Source organism: Medicago sativa, chromosome 3 (genome assembly GCF_051527215.1).
Source record: "Medicago sativa cultivar Bolivia chromosome 3, Bolivia_mono, whole genome shotgun sequence".
Classification (NCBI taxonomy): Eukaryota; Viridiplantae; Streptophyta; class Magnoliopsida; order Fabales; family Fabaceae; genus Medicago; species Medicago sativa.
Window position 1 is genome coordinate 87,720,441 of NC_140751.1, and position 17,967 is coordinate 87,738,407.

The 17,967-nt window shown below is 32.6% G+C and overlaps 1 protein-coding gene across 2 annotated transcripts; it reads left to right on the top strand.

Moving 5' to 3' along the window:
* The first annotated feature begins 10,886 nt into the window (after positions 1–10,886).
* LOC146941492 (uncharacterized protein C16G5.07c-like) lies at positions 10,887–16,718 on the top strand. 2 transcript variants are annotated; one of them, XM_085755286.1, is made up of 6 exons: positions 10,887–11,150; positions 11,238–11,390; positions 12,433–12,539; positions 13,100–13,349; positions 13,448–13,603; positions 16,668–16,718. In XM_085755286.1, exons 1-6 carry the CDS (start codon positions 11,127–11,129, stop codon positions 16,677–16,679), a joined length of 702 nt encoding a protein of 233 aa, XP_085611412.1. In that variant the 5' UTR covers positions 10,887–11,126; the 3' UTR covers positions 16,680–16,718. The 2 variants fall into 2 exon arrangements, with proteins under 2 accessions (XP_085611412.1, XP_085611411.1); XM_085755285.1 differs by lacking the exon at positions 16,668–16,718 and adding an exon at positions 14,824–15,057.
* The last annotated feature ends 1,249 nt before the right edge of the window (positions 16,719–17,967 follow it).

Sequence of the window (17,967 nt, forward strand, 5' to 3'; positions counted from 1 at the left end):
TTGCTCTTATGTGCTTTATACTTCTTAGTCTCTTACTATTCTTATCGCTCATTTGTCATGTTTTGAATGTCTAATGTGAAGAACATGTTGATGAATGAATGAATTATTCGGTCGTTAAATAGTTTTATGAATGGTATTCTCAGGTATTTGATTGAAAGCGAAGTGTATTTTCAAAATAAAAAAAATCTATCAGCTTCAGGAAAATTGGTACAAAAATAAAGGAATACTAGAAAATGTGTCTATTGGTTCCATATCAAGTATGAGTCTAGTTATTTACTTAAGTATTTAAATTTCAAAGTCGTATTCTTGATACTACCTCAGTATTTTAACCGTGTTGCTTTGAAACCCTGAAATATTCACGAAGTAGGTTAAAAAACCACTTATGAGTTATGACTTGTTCCTAACATCAGCGATTGCATCTCTGATTTGCAAAGATATGTATGCGATTGTTGTCATTGTTGACAACTATAGAGTAATCGACCATCAACGTAACCTTTTAAACACATCTATCAATGGCAGTTAAACGCCTATATTTAGTTTTTTTTTTTTTTTTTTTTTAGGAATATAATCTCTGAAATTGTGGTGAAGCCTTGGGAACAAGGATATCATCTATCTTTATTCTTGACTTAGGTTGCTCAAATGAAGCTCAATCGTGTAGTCCCTAATATGGCCATTTTGCTACGCATGATTATTTTCCACCACTCGTTTCCTTTATAGCCCTCAATATCCTAATATCACCTCATGATAATCAAATTCTTTCCGAGAAACCAAAAACCTCAGTGTATGCATGAACAAGCTAGATAATCTTGATCTTATTTGAATATTTTGAAACTTTTGAATCCCCCAACTATGCAATGGACATATTGATTTCGAAGCTTCTGTTTAATATCTTTCATGCTATAAGCTAGTATTGTTCGTAATCGAGGATCATCTAGAGCTCTTATGGCTGAAATGTGAGGACAGGTCACAACGCTTGAGGCTGTTTGGGAGCATGGTATTCGTCAAATTCTAGTGTAGTGTGAGTCAAGAAGTGATGTTCAATTTATGTCTAAACATTGTGATGATTATCATTCGTATTATGGAATGGTCCAACAGCGGCGTCTTGGTACATGTCTACCTAGAGGTTAAGATGGTCGCAGATTGGATGGTTAATGTTGCTCATTCTTACCCTCCTGGAGTTCAATTTGTTCATTACATTCCTTTGGAGCAAAGTTGTCAAAATCGGGACTTTACTTCAGGTCGAAAGGGAATAGAAAAATCGAGACTCGTAAAATCGCAATCAAAATCGAAGGATTTTACTCAAGGACTTTTGTAGAATCGATATCGGAAATTGTAAAATCGCAATCAAAATCGATGGATTTTACCAAAAAATAATAATACTAAATATATGTTATAAATGGTATAGTCATAAATGACTTAGTTTATAAGAAATCGTAAAATAGCAATCAAAATAGATGGATTTTGCCTATTTTAGGATTCTATGGATTTGAGTCGTTGAAGGTGAAGAAAGTCGCAAAATTCTGAATTTTAGGATTTAAGTCGGGATTTTAACAACATTGCTTAGGAGAGAGCTCAATTGCTGCATGATGCTATGGGGCTTTGATACCCTGCCCAGAGTTATAATTTAGTTTCTTGCTTTGGGCAACGCTCCTCCTTTGCATTAAAAAAAAAACCTTCAATATAATGTCTGAAAAATAACCTCCAATGTTATGTGTACGAGAGATATTTTTTAAATTTTCATGAATTTGTAAAATAGAGTGACGTGAAATGATTAATTTAGGTCTCCATAAAACATTCTTTGAAGGATCAAAAGGTTTTAAATTGTGAGCAAATATTTAGTCTCACATGCGTTCAAAGTATTTATTTATTTATTTGTACGAATATTTTATAGAGCTATTGAAGTGTCAAAATATTTATTTATTTTTTTATATATACTTTTTTATAAATTGAAAGTTTAGGTGATTAGTTGTGTCTTAGGAGCTCTCTAAGATTATGGCATGCATAAGACTTGGAGAGGTACTTACAGATTGTCGACCAACAAGATTTTAACGTCGGCAACATGCGTTGAACTCATGTTCTTACGACGTATGAGTCAAATCCTTAACAATCGAACTTATATATGTTGGTAGTGTCAAAGTACTTAATTACGGTGGTCTCATGAAAGAACATATGATAAATTTAAAGAGTAAATTTGGGTTTGTTTAAGTCATGTATAAAAGAATTTCGTTTTAGGTTTACTTAATTATATTATTTGTGTCTACAAAATGTCATTTTTTATAATACCAATGTCAAGATCTACTACTAAAACAAAAAAAAAAATCTAAATCTAAAAAAAAAAAATCTAAATCTAAAAAAAATATGAATAAAAAAATGTTGGTCTCATAAAAAATTGGGAAATGTTAACTTGTGCCCTCAAGGCACAAGTTAATGAAACAAATATAGAAATAGCTCATTGGAATGTGTGCATTGCATTTAATCTTTAACTTTTTAATGAGTTGAATGCACAAAATTTTATAAAATATTTCTTCTTTTAGATTTCTTAACATGTGCCCTAAGGGCACAAGTTACACTACCCTAAAAAATCAATAGTATATATATAAAGTAAGGTTTTTTATGCCACGTGTCCCTTCCACGTTTATTCAATATATTTTTATTATTTTTCTATTTTTTAAAATCAATATTTAATTTGGCATAAATATCTCAACATACTTTTGATTTTATCTTTTAAATATTTTACTTAACTTTTTATTGAATTCATAATATTTTATATAAGAGAAATATCTCAACAAATTGCATACGATACCCTTCATTCATATCCATTAAATATTTCATTTTTTTAGGAAAAGAAGCTTCAATTAGTTACCATGTAATCTTTCAACACCATATTATTCAATCAGTTTTTCTTTAACGAAAAAAAGCTTCGGTTAGTTATTATATTATCTTTTAACAACATATTCTAAAAAAATGTTAACTATAAATAAATGAGTTTTTTAATTAAAAAAATAAAAATAAAGGAATTTTTGTTAATCACATATTCACATATTTTGAGCATAATCCAAAACACAAACCTTCTTTTTATCTAACCTTTTTTCTTCTTCAGGCTTGGCAAACACCTATTTTTTTTTGTTATTTCTTTTACTTATATTTTGATTTTTATATTATATATATCAACCACCTTCTAATGCTACTTTTTAATATAATATATTTCTGTGTTTTTACTCTTTTTATTTTTGAAGACAACTTTTCAAACAACATCTTAAAAATTTCTAATGATGTTTACACACATACTTACAACACCTTCATTCAATTTTGATTCCTAACTAATCAATAAATTTCATCACTCGGATTTTTATTTTTATTTTCTAAAAATTATGACTACAAAATTTGACCTCATTGATATCATAACCATCAATAATAAATATAAAGTATTGAGATTCAAGATTAGGATTGTTTGAATATAGAGAATGTCAAACTTCAAAGATTGAGACCAGATTGATTTATTCGATATGGTTTTCATGGATAAAAAAATATGCATTAGTTCTTTTTCTTTGTTAACTTTTACAAACTAACATGACTTTACATTATTTAAAATTATTTGATATGATAATTAATCTTTACGATTTTTATTTGTTATGTTTTATTATTGTTTTTAGAACATTTGTATGTATAATTATTCTGTTGAATTTTGTTGTTTCTAATATTCTACGGGAGCAAAATTCAATGCATTGTGTGGAGTGACAAAATGTCAAAATATCAATTTATGCTGGTTGAGGAAATGTGTTATGAGATAACAAATATCTCAGTTTCTAAGAATAACTGTAAGTTTAATCCAACTTGCCATGACTATAGACTATTTTTTTTTTTTTTTTAAGGATATGACTATAGACTATATTTTTATGGAGTCAATTTTTTTTTTTATATCTATTGTCTGTTTATTTGTTTTAGTTTTTTTTTTAATGCATTGGATGTCAACTTCACCTTTCATATTTTTTTAAAGATGTAAAGGGAGAACTTACAGAATACAAAAGTGGTGTCCAACCAACCAATTATACGCAGAGGAGGGGAGAAACTCACGTGCACACTATCGAAAGAATATGCAAATCAACTTATTGACTTTATGTCTGAAAATCGAGATGTACCCATTACGTTAATATTGCAATTGCCTAAGTTTAAATTGTATAGAGGTATTTTTCTTAAGAAATTCTTACGTGTTTCAAATTAAAGTTTACTTTGTATATTAAAAATTGTTTGCAAATGTTTATTTTATTTTTTTATATTTTGGACTTTAAAAAAAAATGGGAGTATCAAACACACCCTATAATAATTCAAAACTAATAATTAACGATGTTGTTCCTGAAGTTCAATAACTCCAAACCAGATATTCACAAATTACTATTCAAACAAATTTTTTTACTTAGGAGATCTAGTTATATATTATTTCATGTAACACAACAATTGTATAATTTTATTAATTTAATAACGAATATTTTTTTTTTTTGAATAAAGACTAGAACTTTTAATAACGAATATGGATTTATGGAAATCCGAAAACTTAAAAAAAGTTATTTATTCTATATGTGTTTATTTGAGATATTCTTGCATGAACTCTTACCTAAGAGATTATTCTTACACCCAACCAATAAAAATATGACAAATGTTATTAACTTTAAAAAAAATGTGATTTTAATTAAGGAAATGGAAACATAAATGGTGGTGGGTGGTTTTTGTTGGTTAAAGAAAGTAGAAAAAGGAGAGAGAAATATTAAAAATAATGAGAAAAAATTATGATATTAATTATTTTTATTATTTTAATGAGATGTTTGATTTTAATTGGTTGGGTGTAAGAATGATCTCTTAGGTAAGAGTTCATGTAAGAATTTCTCTTAATATTTTTACTAAATCCCGTTAATTTTATCTGTATGTGCATCTATAAATTTACGAGTATTTATAATATGGTTTATTTTATTTTATTCGTGTGTATTTATTAAGATATTCGTCACATACCAATCCGTGATAAATTTTATTTGCGGATATCATACATAGAATTTTTTGATCTTCTTGAATATGTCTAACTTGAGCAACGTCGGGTAAATCTATCTATATATAAAAGTTGTCCCACGCCAATTTTGAAGCCCTAATTTTTCCAAAACCCTAATGGCTACAATTACTGTTTTACCCTAACTAAATCGTTAATCTATTTATCTATAAAAGTTAATCCGAAAGCTTATTTTAGCCCTAATTTTAACCTAAACCCTAATGCTTAAATTTACTGTTTTAACCCTAATGCTTAATTCCAATTTGTTTAACCCTATTAACCCTAATTTTTCCAAAACCCTAATGGCTACAATTACTGATATAAAAGTTGTCCCAAGCCAATTTTGAAGCCCTAATTTTTCCAAAACCCTAATGGCTACAATTACTGTTTTACCCTAACTAAATCGTTAATCTATTTATCTATAAAAGTTAATCCGAAAGCTTATTTTAGCCCTAATTTTAACCTAAACCCTAATGCTTAAATTTACTGTTTTAACCCTAATGCTTAATTCCAATTTGTTTAACCCTATTAACCCTAATTTTTTCAAAACCCTAATGGCTACAATTACTGATATAAAAGTTGTCCCAAGCCAATTTTGAAGCCCTAATTTTTCCAAAACCCTAATGGCTACAATTACTGTTTTACCCTAACTAAATCGTTAATCTATTTATCTATAAAAGTTAATCTGAAAGCTTATTTTAGCCCTAATTTTAACCTAAACCCTAATGCTTAAATTTACTGTTTTAACCCTAATGCTTAATTCCAATTTGTTTAACCCTATTAACCCTAATTTTTTCAAAACCCTAATGGCTACAATTACTGATATAAAAGTTGTCCCAAGCCAATTTTGAAGCCCTAATTTTTCCAAAACCCTAATGGCTACAATTACTGTTTTACCCTAACTAAATCGTTAATCTATTTATCTATAAAAGTTAATCTGAAAGCTTATTTTAGCCCTAATTTTAACCTAAACCCTAATGCTTAAATTTACTGTTTTAACCCTAATGCTTAATTCCAATTTGTTTAACCCTATTAACCCTAATTTTTTCAAAACCCTAATGGCTACAATTATTGTTTTACCCTAACTAAATCGTTAATCTATTTATCTATAAAAGTTAATTCGAAAGCTTATTTTAGCTCTAATTTTAACCTATTTTTTTGTTGAAACAAATCGGCCAGATCACACCTAATCTCCTACTAAACAGATAAACATAAAATAAAATAAAATAAAGAAATAACAAATCGCTCCTAATTTTCGTAAAAAAATAAACAGATATAAAAATTGTTTCCTACCTATTCTTATGCATAGCAAAATCGCTCCTTTGCTTAACAAAATCTCCTATTTTCCTACCTTCTCTCATACCAATCGCTCCTGATTTTCCTAAATAGATAAACAGATATCAAAATAGTTTCCTACCTATTCTCATGCAAAGCTAAATCGCTCCTTTGCCACATCTGTGTCTTTTCCACTTTCATTGTTGTCTTTCTCCTCTCATCACTTCCTTTCGCCAATGCTCTCGGTTCCGGCACCACCCTTGCCGTCAACTCCATCGCCACCGTCTATGGCTTCAGATCATCACAACAAACTCATAACATCAGTTGCTACCGCCACGGTCAGTTCTTTCTCTATATCTCTCTCTACACGATATGTTGCCCTCACCATAGCCAACCCAATTGGCTTATGATTTCCCTCTTTTTTCCCTTTAATGAAATGCGGTGTATATGTTTTTTTGGTAGATCTGAAATCACATCTTTTTTAATTTTTGGTTGACGTTATTTTTCATTGTATCGCAGCTGGTTGTTTTTGTTGAGATTAATGGTGGAACTGAAATTCCTTTCCGTCTCAGTAGAGAAGGTAGGTTTGGCCACTGCTATTGATTTTACATGGATTTCTTTTAGCATAATGTTTCTTCAATTTTTCAATTCCAACTCTTTAAATTGGGGATCCTTTGATTTTCTTTATCCCACAACAAGTTTGGCTGCTTTCATTTTTTCTTTTGTTCTAAATTATCTCTCTTTTGTTCTTTATTTATGCGACTACACCACTTAGACTAGAAGTCTCTTCCTTCACAGATTTTGTACTGATAAAAAATATAATGTGAATTTAATATGATATGACATTAATTTGATGTTAATTTGCTATGTCCATGACTAAGTCATATTTAGTTTCATTAATTTTCTTCTTATTTCTTGATTTTTTTTAAGATGCTTCTTAGTTATTGAATTAGTTGTAAAGAATTGGACCCTAATTATGTAGTGATTTTTTTAGATTCTTGGCAACGGATATGTATTTGGGAGATGGGAACATTGTGGCAGTGCTACAACAACCGGTAGGTGAGTACTGTAGGGAACCAGGTACTGAAGTTCTTTCCATTGAAATTACTCTTATTTAATTGTACATATGTTTAGTGCTCCAAGCTCCTAAACCACTATGATGATTCAACGGATTTGATATTTGGTATGATTGCTATCAACTATTACTAAATTCAATTGGATTAGTTTTTGTGTCAATACCTGCGGTGGATCTTATCATAAGATTTCGTGCATAGTTATAAAAAAGGAAGTTATTCTACATAATGCAGTTGTATATAAGTTTTATTGTTTATGTAATTATGTTAATTTTTTATTTATTTTTTCTATCTCATTGGAATGAAGCTTTAGTTGGTCTTATGTTGTTATGTTTCTATCCATTGAATAAACTCCTACACAATTTCCATTTCACCCGGTTTGTTGGGATAAACCTTTGATTAAACAGGCTTCATTGTGACATGAAAGATTGTAAACTTCACTACTGTCTTCTAGAGGTAACTTAAGAATATAAAACTCTACTCTTGATATTAAGTGGGACAAGCAACTGGTTTTGTGGCCTTAGTGATTTTTCTGCTTGGAGTTTTGTGGTTGCCCATTAGCAGGTTCGCAGAATTGTTAAGGTCGGTTTTGTTTTCTTCAATTTGGTTTCAGATGTTATGGCACAATTATGTATTTTTTTTAGCTTTGCTACTCCAGTTTTGCATCTCTTTATGTTGAAGTCATTGTCGTAATATGAGAATGATGCTTGATTATATTTTGCTTTCTTTAGTCTTTAGATATACATTGATGAATAATTTGGAGGCTTATTACTTATCATGTTTTTTGGTTCCTGTAGGAATTTTGAAAGTTGTTTTGATGTATTTTACTTTTTCACATGCCCTGAGTTTTTCATGTCTCGATAGAGAAAAAATATATGATAATAGAGTATGTTGTTTTTACCCTGACATATCACAACCAAAACCTGGCATAATGTGGTCAACTAAAGCTATATTTGATGAGATGCTCTACATGTTTTCTTTAATCTTATTGTTTTTGACATGTTTTCTTATACAAAAAAGGGGAAGTCAAGTCATGATAGTTTGGTCATTTTGCCTTTGATTTAGCCTGTCTTCGAGTTGGAGTTGCTCTGTCTGAGTAGTGTGTTGTAGTTTTTGCAGTGTTGATATATGCATACTGTTTCAGGATTTTGGTTGCTATATTGTATCTTCAGTGGGGAGTTGATGTATCAATCAAGAGAGACGTAGCTAGCAGACTATCCATATCACTGTTTTTCAGCTTGCCGAATTCATTTAGACTGTTGTATTTTGTGAGTGGTGCCTTATAACTGTGCAACTCATGCTTCTCTGTGGCAGAAGTTGCCTCTGTATAGTTTGCTGAGTATAAGTGATCAAGTTTCTTTCAATTGAGGCAAATAATGTGTCTTGATGAATTTTTTAGTGGCTTTGGTGTTATAACACTCTTTTTCCCACATTGTAATGGTGTAAGTCTGTGACCAACTTATTGGTGTTGAATACTTATGTAAACTATAGTTATAGTTATGCTGAAATATTCTAATACATTAATTTTACTAACTATATAAAGAACAACCATCAATTCTCCTAAAAAAGTCATATTGTTTTAAGCCAAGAGCACTCCCACGTGATTTTTTATAGTGAAGTGATGTCATCTTGGAGCAGTGGCTTTCACACTCTTATAAGGGTTCTATTGTTGTCTGATGTATCAAATTATTTATTTTTTAACAGCAAGTGAAGTATCAATTTATTTCCAAGTTTTCAAAAACTACAGGTTTTGCATATTAGGTATGTTCCTAATCAATTGGCACACTTTTAGTAAAATTGAAAGAGAATAAAGAGTAAAATACAATTGTATTCCACTGAAGTGTGTTTATGTCACATTACTAATTCAATCTTAAAAATCATAAATCACTGATATTGAACAATGCATTAATAAGCTTCTTAGACACACTTTTGCGACAAGCTATTGGTTTTTTTTTTTGAAACAACAAAATAAGCTATTGGATGTATAGAGAGTGAATTGAATTGGATCACAGAGGAAACAATCAAACATGTGGAGGACATTAATATGATTAAGTTGTGATCAAGTTGTCTAAAAAATATCAAGTAGTGATCACGTTCCTATTACCCCATCCAGCAAAAACTTATAACTTAGACTACTTTTGTAAGATAAAATCTTATATTAGTGTAAAGTTGTGATAAATTTATTTTGTTTCATGTCATTATATTCGATTGTCTTATTGCGAATATAATATAAATGTCATACATGTTAGTCGCAACTAGCAATTTAAAAATCATTTGTTCAAAAATAATCTTCATCTATATCAGACCCGTGCGATAGCACGGGTGAAAAGTCTAGTATATATAAAAGAAAGAATTGATTGAAGAGGTTTTAGGGCTTTAGAAAAAGCATCCGAGAATTGAGAACAAAAAACTTGTTGAACACGAAAGAAGATAAAGAAAAAGGGGTTTCCGTTGTAGAGAAGGTCTCATAATGCCAAATCAATACGAAAATGGCGAACATTTGGAAATATAATTCAGCGAGAACCGCACTTCATTCTATCATCCAGTCCTCGGCAGCATCAACTACAACTGCTATCCACACTTTTTCCGTTCCCTCGACTCTCCTTGGTCCGTCATCTTCGTAGTTACCGGGTTAGTTAGCTTTCTTCTCATTAATAAGGTTTTGCTATAATAATGTTGGAACTTGTGTTGGGGGTCTGCTGCAATAACTTGACCAAGAAGATGATGAAGATGAATACAATGAAGTGTGCACATAAATTCCAAAGATTGTTGTATATCTAGATTGTTGGGAAGATGCCGCTGCACTTGAAACCTGAAAAGTTTAATGGTTATGCATGTAAACTCAAAGCGTATGGGGTTGCCATACTAACCTTTAGGTTCGATTCGCCCCCACCAATAACTGTATATTGGATGCAATAAGGAATGACCGGCGAATCCCCTTCAGGATACTATGAGTTCCTTGACGTGTATTGCACAACCACACCAAGCGTATCTCCTAACAGTATTTTACAGATTTATGGTTCCAGCAATTCACTCATGCATTCGAGAATTGATGGATGATTTAGAGTAAGAGAATGAGGGAGAACTATGTTGTTAATGCAACAAAATTCTGTCCAAAGTTGTGTGTTGTTGTTCTTTCTCTGTCAAACTAATGCCCAAATGCCAAGCATTTATAATGCATTATATGACCCTTCATATGAGAGAAAACACCCCTTTGATTTGAAACAATGTTATGGTTCATTAAACATCCCTTTGTCAAAGGTTATAATCATATACACTTGAATCAATGCAAAGGTTCATTAAGCACCCTTTTGCCAAATGTTATAATCATATACATTTGAATCAATGCAAATGTTCATTAAGCATCTCTTTGCGAAAAGTTCCAATGTATATGAATGATTCTCATGAAGAGTTACAACTTTTGATTTAAAGTGATTCCATTATTTTGGAAATCACCAATAAATAATAATAATGATAATCATAATACCGTTATTTAAATTTACTGGATTGGATTTTTGATCAGGGTATATGAAGAATCCCCGATGAACTTTGGAATTCACTTTGTGCCGAAAAGGACAGTATATATCATCGAGAGATATGGAAAATAATTTAAAACTCTTCCTACCGGCGCCCATTTTTTGAACCCTTTTATCGATAAAATTGCTCGAGTCCATCGGCTACGGAAACAAACCATCTATCTTGATCGCCTGGCTGCTTTCACCAAGGATAACATCAGCGTGTTCATGCGTGGTCAGATTCAATTTAAGGTGTATCACATTTTTTATCTCTAATTCCAGTTAATACTTTTTTGGTGCTTGTTGATTTGTTTTGTAACTGTTTTTGTTGGAATGCAGATTGTGGATCCTAGGCTTGCTTCTTATGGAACCAAGGATCGTCCCCTTTATGCTGTCCACGAGCTGGCTGTAACCACAATCCGTAGTGAAATCCGCAAAATTACTTTAGATGATTTCAAGAAGGAAAATAACGATTCATCTAAAAAGATTATGGTGAGTTTAGTTCCTTTAACTGTTTGTTTATGCTATGCTACTCATTTTAGTCATTATTTTTACGGGAGCATTTCGATAGTTCTTTTTGAAGCATGCATTAAAATCTTGTGGTGCAAATCGTGGATAAGCAGCACATAACTAAGTTCTGAAAAGAATGTACCTGTTTACATGGAGCTTAGGGACTTGGTAAAAAGATAACCGGTCCAACTTATAATTTCATAGTTCTGTTTGAGTCCAATTATAAGAAAGGAAAGAGATGAGCTAAATATGCAATGTCGCATTTAAATAATCCATGATCCAGTTGGTGCTTTGGATAGGATCAATCTAATTTTATTCATCAACTTATTAAGGCTGTTAGATTACTAGGTATTATTAGTCTCAACTAGATATCAATAAGTCTGCTGAATTTTGCAGCAGTAATATGGAGCAGTGGCTAGCTAAAATTAAACTAGAGAAGAGATGACGGCGCAGGATAGTTGTCGGAACTGCAACCACCCTCATAACACTAACCCATTACAAAGTGTTCTTGGGTTATTCATTCTCCCACAAGTACTCCTCTTATGAAAATTGATCCTGCTACTAATATATCAGATACTCTATGAATGAAGAAAACACTATTTATTAATCAAAAGTATCTCAAATATTACAAAGCCAAACACCCAACCAACCTATTATTGTTCCGAGTTGGAGTATGATAATATAAAATAGAATAAAATCCTGAAATAGAAAATAACAATACTAGATAATATCAACAACCGATAGCCCTATTTATGACATTGTAAACCTAAATAACTTACACATAAACTCGACCTCCTTAGATGTTAGAACATAGCAATGATAGTAGATAACAAACATGAATCAAAAGCTATGAGCTTGCTCTTCCATAGGAGTCAACCTTGTATATTTGTTTTAATCTACTAGATGTAAATATGAAGTTGAGAGCTTTAAAATTTTCCATGAAGAAGTATATAAAGAACAGCTCTTTCATCATCTGCAGTCATATTTCATAATGGTTAATTCAATTGTTACAAAATTGTTGCAGAAGTCCATTAATGTGGCTGCAAAAAGGTGGGGTCTAGAGTGCCCTAAATGCTGGATACATCATGACTCTTACGCAAAATTGATGTCACAGAATAGAGCAGATGACGAGTAATATCTTGTCTTTTCCTACCTACTGTATTCAAGTGAACAAGTGCAAGATGAGATTTGTTTATGCTCAGTGTATAAATATTTGCTTTATTCATATGTCTATTACAGCTGAATTTTACAGTTTAAATAGAAGTAACACAGGGACACAAATTCCTTAACTAACGGAATCATAATCCTAATAAATAAATAAGGGGAGAAGCTAAATCCCTTGGTTAAGGATTTGACTAATCTTTACATTAATTATAGCTTCTCTGTTCATGGATTGCTTACTGTTTCCTTCCTTGCAAGTACTTGGACACAGACACAGTTTAATTTGCTTGAGTATAGAATTTTTGTCATTTGGAAATTATTTAAAAATATTGCTTGTTAATGCTTTTTTCCTCACAGCCACTCAGTATTTCAACTTTTTTCCTCTCTCGATTTTCCTCCATTCGCTATGCTCATTTTCGCAACTGGCACATTAATGCTTACTCCTTGTTAGTTAATTTTATTCTCCTTAACAAGGTTTCACTGCGATATTATATGTAATACTGTTTAATTTTCAATTAATTTCTTATCAGGTTTCATGACATTGAACCTCCAAAGAACATTGGAATAGACTTTGTGCCGGAGAATACAGCATATATCATTGAGAGATATGGAAAATACTATAAAACTCTAACCACCGGCATTCATTTTTTGAATCCTTTTCTCGATAAAATTGCTTACGTGCATAAGATACAGACAGAATTATTCCTCAACATCCCTAGCCATCCTGTTAGGACCAAGGATAACGTCATTATGTTCATCAAGGGTTGGGTTAATGTTGAGGTAAGTAAGGTGTATCGATTTTTCTGTCTCCAATCCCGGTTATTTGTTTTCTTCCGTACTTGTTGATTTGTTTAGTAACTGTTTTTGCTGGAGTGCAGATTTTGGATCCTAAGCTTGCTTCTTATGGAGTTGAAGGGAGTCCCCTTTATGCTGTCGGTCAGCTGGCTAAAACCACAATCCGTAGTGAACTCCGTGAGATTACTATGGAGGATATCTTGAACATGAAATCGAGGGAACTGAATGAAAAGATTTTGGTGAGTTTAGTTCGTTGAACAGGTAGTTTGTGCTATGCTACTCATATTAGCCTTGATTTATTCTTTTTCTAAAGATGCAATGTGGTCTTAAGTCGTTAAACAATACATGATCCAGTTGGTGCTTTGGATATGTTCAAGCTAATTCTTTTCATCAACTTAAAAACATTTCTTAAGTCTGTTAGATCACCGATAAAAAAAAGAGGCACAAATGGAAGGAAACCACTAGGTATTAATACCAACTAGATATCAACCATTTCTACCGCATAATTATGTAGCAGTAATATACAATTGAACCAGAGAAGAGATGACGATGCAGGATAGTCCTTGCAGCTACTACTACCCCCCACAACATTAACCCCTTACAAAGAGACATGACCTCTCAACTTCTGCAAAGCAACTTCCAACATAATATCTTTTTCCCCTCTAATATCCAGCAGCCCTTCTACTTCTCCTGCAACAACCTTAATTCCACTCTTGTAAATTTCAAAATTGTTGGGCAGTTCACTGATTCAGACCAATATCCAATTTCACATGTTGGGACCATGGCTTTCTCAAAGCTTTTCTCATAATTACAGAATGCAACCCACTGTTTTGCAGCTTAGTTCATCATACTTTAAACCGTAATTAGTCCACTTCATGACTTTTAAGTTCCTCAAAATATTTGAGTGTTTGCATGCTATCCCTTTTTGCAGCTTAAGATTGTATTGTGTTTCTAAGAACTAGAAGTGCATTTTCTTGGGTTATTCATCCTTCCATAAGTACTCCTCTTAGGAAAATTGTTCCTGCTACTCATATCAGATACTCTATGAATGAAGAAAACACTATTTATTAATCAAAAGCATCTCAAATAAGTTTCGAGTTGGAGTATGATATAATATAAAATAGCATAAAATCCTGAAATAGAAAACAACAATACTAGATAATATCAAAAGCCAATAATCCAGTTTTTATGACATTAATTGTAACCCTAAATAACTTACACAGAAGCTCAACCTACTTAGATGTTAGAATATAGCAATAACAATTGATAACAAACATGAACCAAAATCTATGAGCTTGCTCTTCCATAGGTGTCAACCTTGTAATTTGGTTTTAACCTACCAGATATAAATATGCTGTTGAGATTTTTTTTCTTTTCTTGAAGCATATAATGAACAACTCTTTCATCATCTGCAGCCATATTTCATACTGGTTATTTAATTGTGACAAAATTGTTGCAGGAGTCCATTAATGTGGCTGCAGAAAGTTGGGGTCTAGAGTGCGTTTCGTGTCAAGTAAATGCCTCGTCTCAATAACATTGGAGCATAGTTTGCCTTGGCAAAATTGGTGCTTTGTAGAGTAACTGAAGAATAGAAGGTTATACTTAAAATAAGTATGTCTTTTGTAATCTAATATGAGCTTCTCTTGTTCTTGGATAGGTTACTGTTTTGTGGCAATTACTTGGACATCTTTTACACTTGTTGGGTTTGGATTTTTTTTTTCTTTTTTTTTTTGACGGAAATTCGGATTTCTTTGTTATCTTGGTTTTTTTTTTCTTTCTCTTTTTTGAATGGCAAACATTATATATAAAAACAAAACAGGTACAAGTCAAAATCTCAAACCAAAAACGAGACCACCCAACACCAAAATACACGACACAAAAGAAAAACAAAACACCTCAACGATCTAACACAAACAAAAACCATCCAAGGAACTAGAGTAGAGACACTCCAACGAAAAGCTGCAACTCCACCCTCCAATAAAGAAAGAAAAGTAGAACCCATAGGATGGGCAAGATGGACAACCGCCCCCCACCCCCCACCAAATAACACCAGAACTAACACCACCATAAGACCTTATCTAGTCCAGCAGATGGAGGGCTGCACCTCACACTCATAGAAGGAGCAGGGGCTAGCAGAATACTTTGTCAGGAATTACTTTCAGGCTAAAAACTTAAGCTTGTTCACTATATGCCAGACGAGGTCCCGTCCCTAGAAAAGATAAGATCATTATGAGAGATCCAGATGGACCATACAACGTGCAAAACAGAAACCAACCATAACCTCACTCTCTTACCTAGCCCAACCCAGAAAATACTCAAACAACCCAACCAGATTACAAGGAGATACCCACATCCACCCTAACCACCTAGTAATCCTATACCAAATAGGGAGAGTTAAAGAGCAAGAGATAAAAAGGTGGTCCGCCGATGCCCACAAAAAATAGACCCAACACTACTCGGAGACAGCACAATCCCACGCCTAAGAAGTTCTGACCCGAAGGCACACGGTCTTGAAGGAGTTGTCAAGAAAAGGCTGCCACCTTTAAAGGCGCCCACGACCACCACACCTTGGCTAAAGCTAAAACCACCTTAGCCTCTGGACTAACAGGGACCACCACCGCTCTGAAAACTTCCCACTAGGATCAAGAACCCAAGACCAGTGGTCCACTTCATCCAACTGAGCATAACCCACAATTTGAAGGCGTAATTCTTCCGCAAGGCCAATTCCCAGACAAATAGGGGTCTTCTCCACCTAAAATCCCAAACCCACTCTCCACCAACCTAATTCTCAAATATGTCTTGAAAATTGTTGGATTGCATCAATCTAGTCCTTCAGTTCACTATCGATATTCCAAAATGATCTCTGAACTTGCAAAATATTTATTACAATTCATCCTTACCTTGTTATTTGTAGGCACCAGAATAACAACATTAAGTTGATAATATAAATGATGAATTTGAAGATAAATGAGTAAAATGATGCATTTGATAACATATTCATATATTGGGAAAAACTTGATATACATTTTGCAATTTAATAGATCATTTTAAAATACTGATATTGCGAGGACTAACTAATACAACCCTACAATTTTAAGGATTGATTTGAGTATTATTCTCGCTGAATATCTTGGTGTATGGAAGAACAAGCTTGATTATAATCTTATTCTTATCTACAACACTTCATTAATTTTTTGCAATTTTTGAATACCCCACTATGCAATGAAAGTATTGATTGGAAGCTTATGCACAATTATTCACTCAACCGACAATGGTTTTTGAATGTTTTTGTTTTTGGAATAGAAATGCCGTTAAGAACAAGGATATCGTAAAGTTTCTTAGATACGTTAAGTGTCTGGTCGCAACATGTGAAGTCGTGAGGAAGTTAGTAATCAAATGGCAGAAGGAGTGCGAAGTTTCACTCGTCTCAACGAATATTTTGAAATATTTTGAATATTTCAAAATATTTTGAAACTTTTGAATCCCCCAACTATGCAATGGACGTATTGATTTCAAAGCTTCTGTATAATATCTTTCATGCTATAAGCTAGTATTGTTCGTAATCTAGGATCATCTAGAGCTCTTATGGCTGAAATGTGGGGAGAGGTCACAACGCTCGAGGTTGTTTGGGAGCATGGTATTCGTCAAATTCTAGTGTAGTGTGAGTGAATAATTGATGTTCAATTTATGTCTAAACATTGTGATGATCATCATTCGTATTATGGAATGGTCCAACAATGGCGTCTTGGGTGTGACAGATATTGAGATGTGCGCTTGGTACATGTACTACGTAGAGGCTAAGATGGTCGCGGATTGGATGGTTAATGTTGCTCATTCTTACCCTCTTGGAGTTCAGTTGTTTCATTACATTCCTTCGGAGAGAGCTTAACTGCTGCATGATGCTATGGGGCTTGATACCCTGCGTAGAGTTATAGTTTAGTATCTTGCTTTGGGCTTAACGGTTCTCTTTTGCATTAAAAAAACCTTTAATGCAGTGTGTACAAAAGACATTTTTTGAAATCATTGTGATTGTGCCTCTATAATCACCTCATCAATCACATGAAAATGCAGGAGTGGGAGCTTTCTACCCATCATACATATAGGCGGGCAAACCAGGTTGCTGATTAGATAGTAGATTACGCTCTTCTAATATCTACGGATACGCATGCATTTCGAAATCCTCTAATGGGTTTCGTTAACCTTTTATGAAAGGATTGTGGTAGTATGTACTTAGTCGTAGAGTTCTAATATAGTTTTCAGCCTCAAGGCTTCCCTTGTATTGATTTTTTTTTTCTTCGTGAATTTGTAAAATAGAGTGACATGAAATGATTAATTTAGGTTTCCATAAAACACATTCTTTGAAGGATCGAAGAGTTTAAGTTGTGACATTAGCACCCAAGCAAATATTAGTCTGCGTTCAAAGTATTTATTTATTTATTTGTAGGAACACTCTATAGAGCTACTGAAGTGATATTTATTTATTTTATATTTTTTTATAAATTAAAAATTTAAGTGAGTTGAGTCTTAGGGGCTCACCAAGATTATGGCATTGCATAAGGCTCAGAGAGGTACTTAGAGATGGTCTACCAACAAGATTTTAACG

Bases quoted from the DNA above. Each gene is read 5' to 3' on its own strand.
- LOC146941492 (XM_085755285.1), top strand. From the start codon at position 11,127: ATGCGTGGTCAGATTCAATTTAAG. The intron at 13,350-13,447 runs GTAAGTAAGGTG...GCTGGAGTGCAG, and splicing joins AGGGTTGGGTTAATGTTGAG to ATTTTGGATCCTAAGCTTGC. The intron at 13,604-14,823 runs GTGAGTTTAGTT...AAATTGTTGCAG, and splicing joins AACTGAATGAAAAGATTTTG to GAGTCCATTAATGTGGCTGC.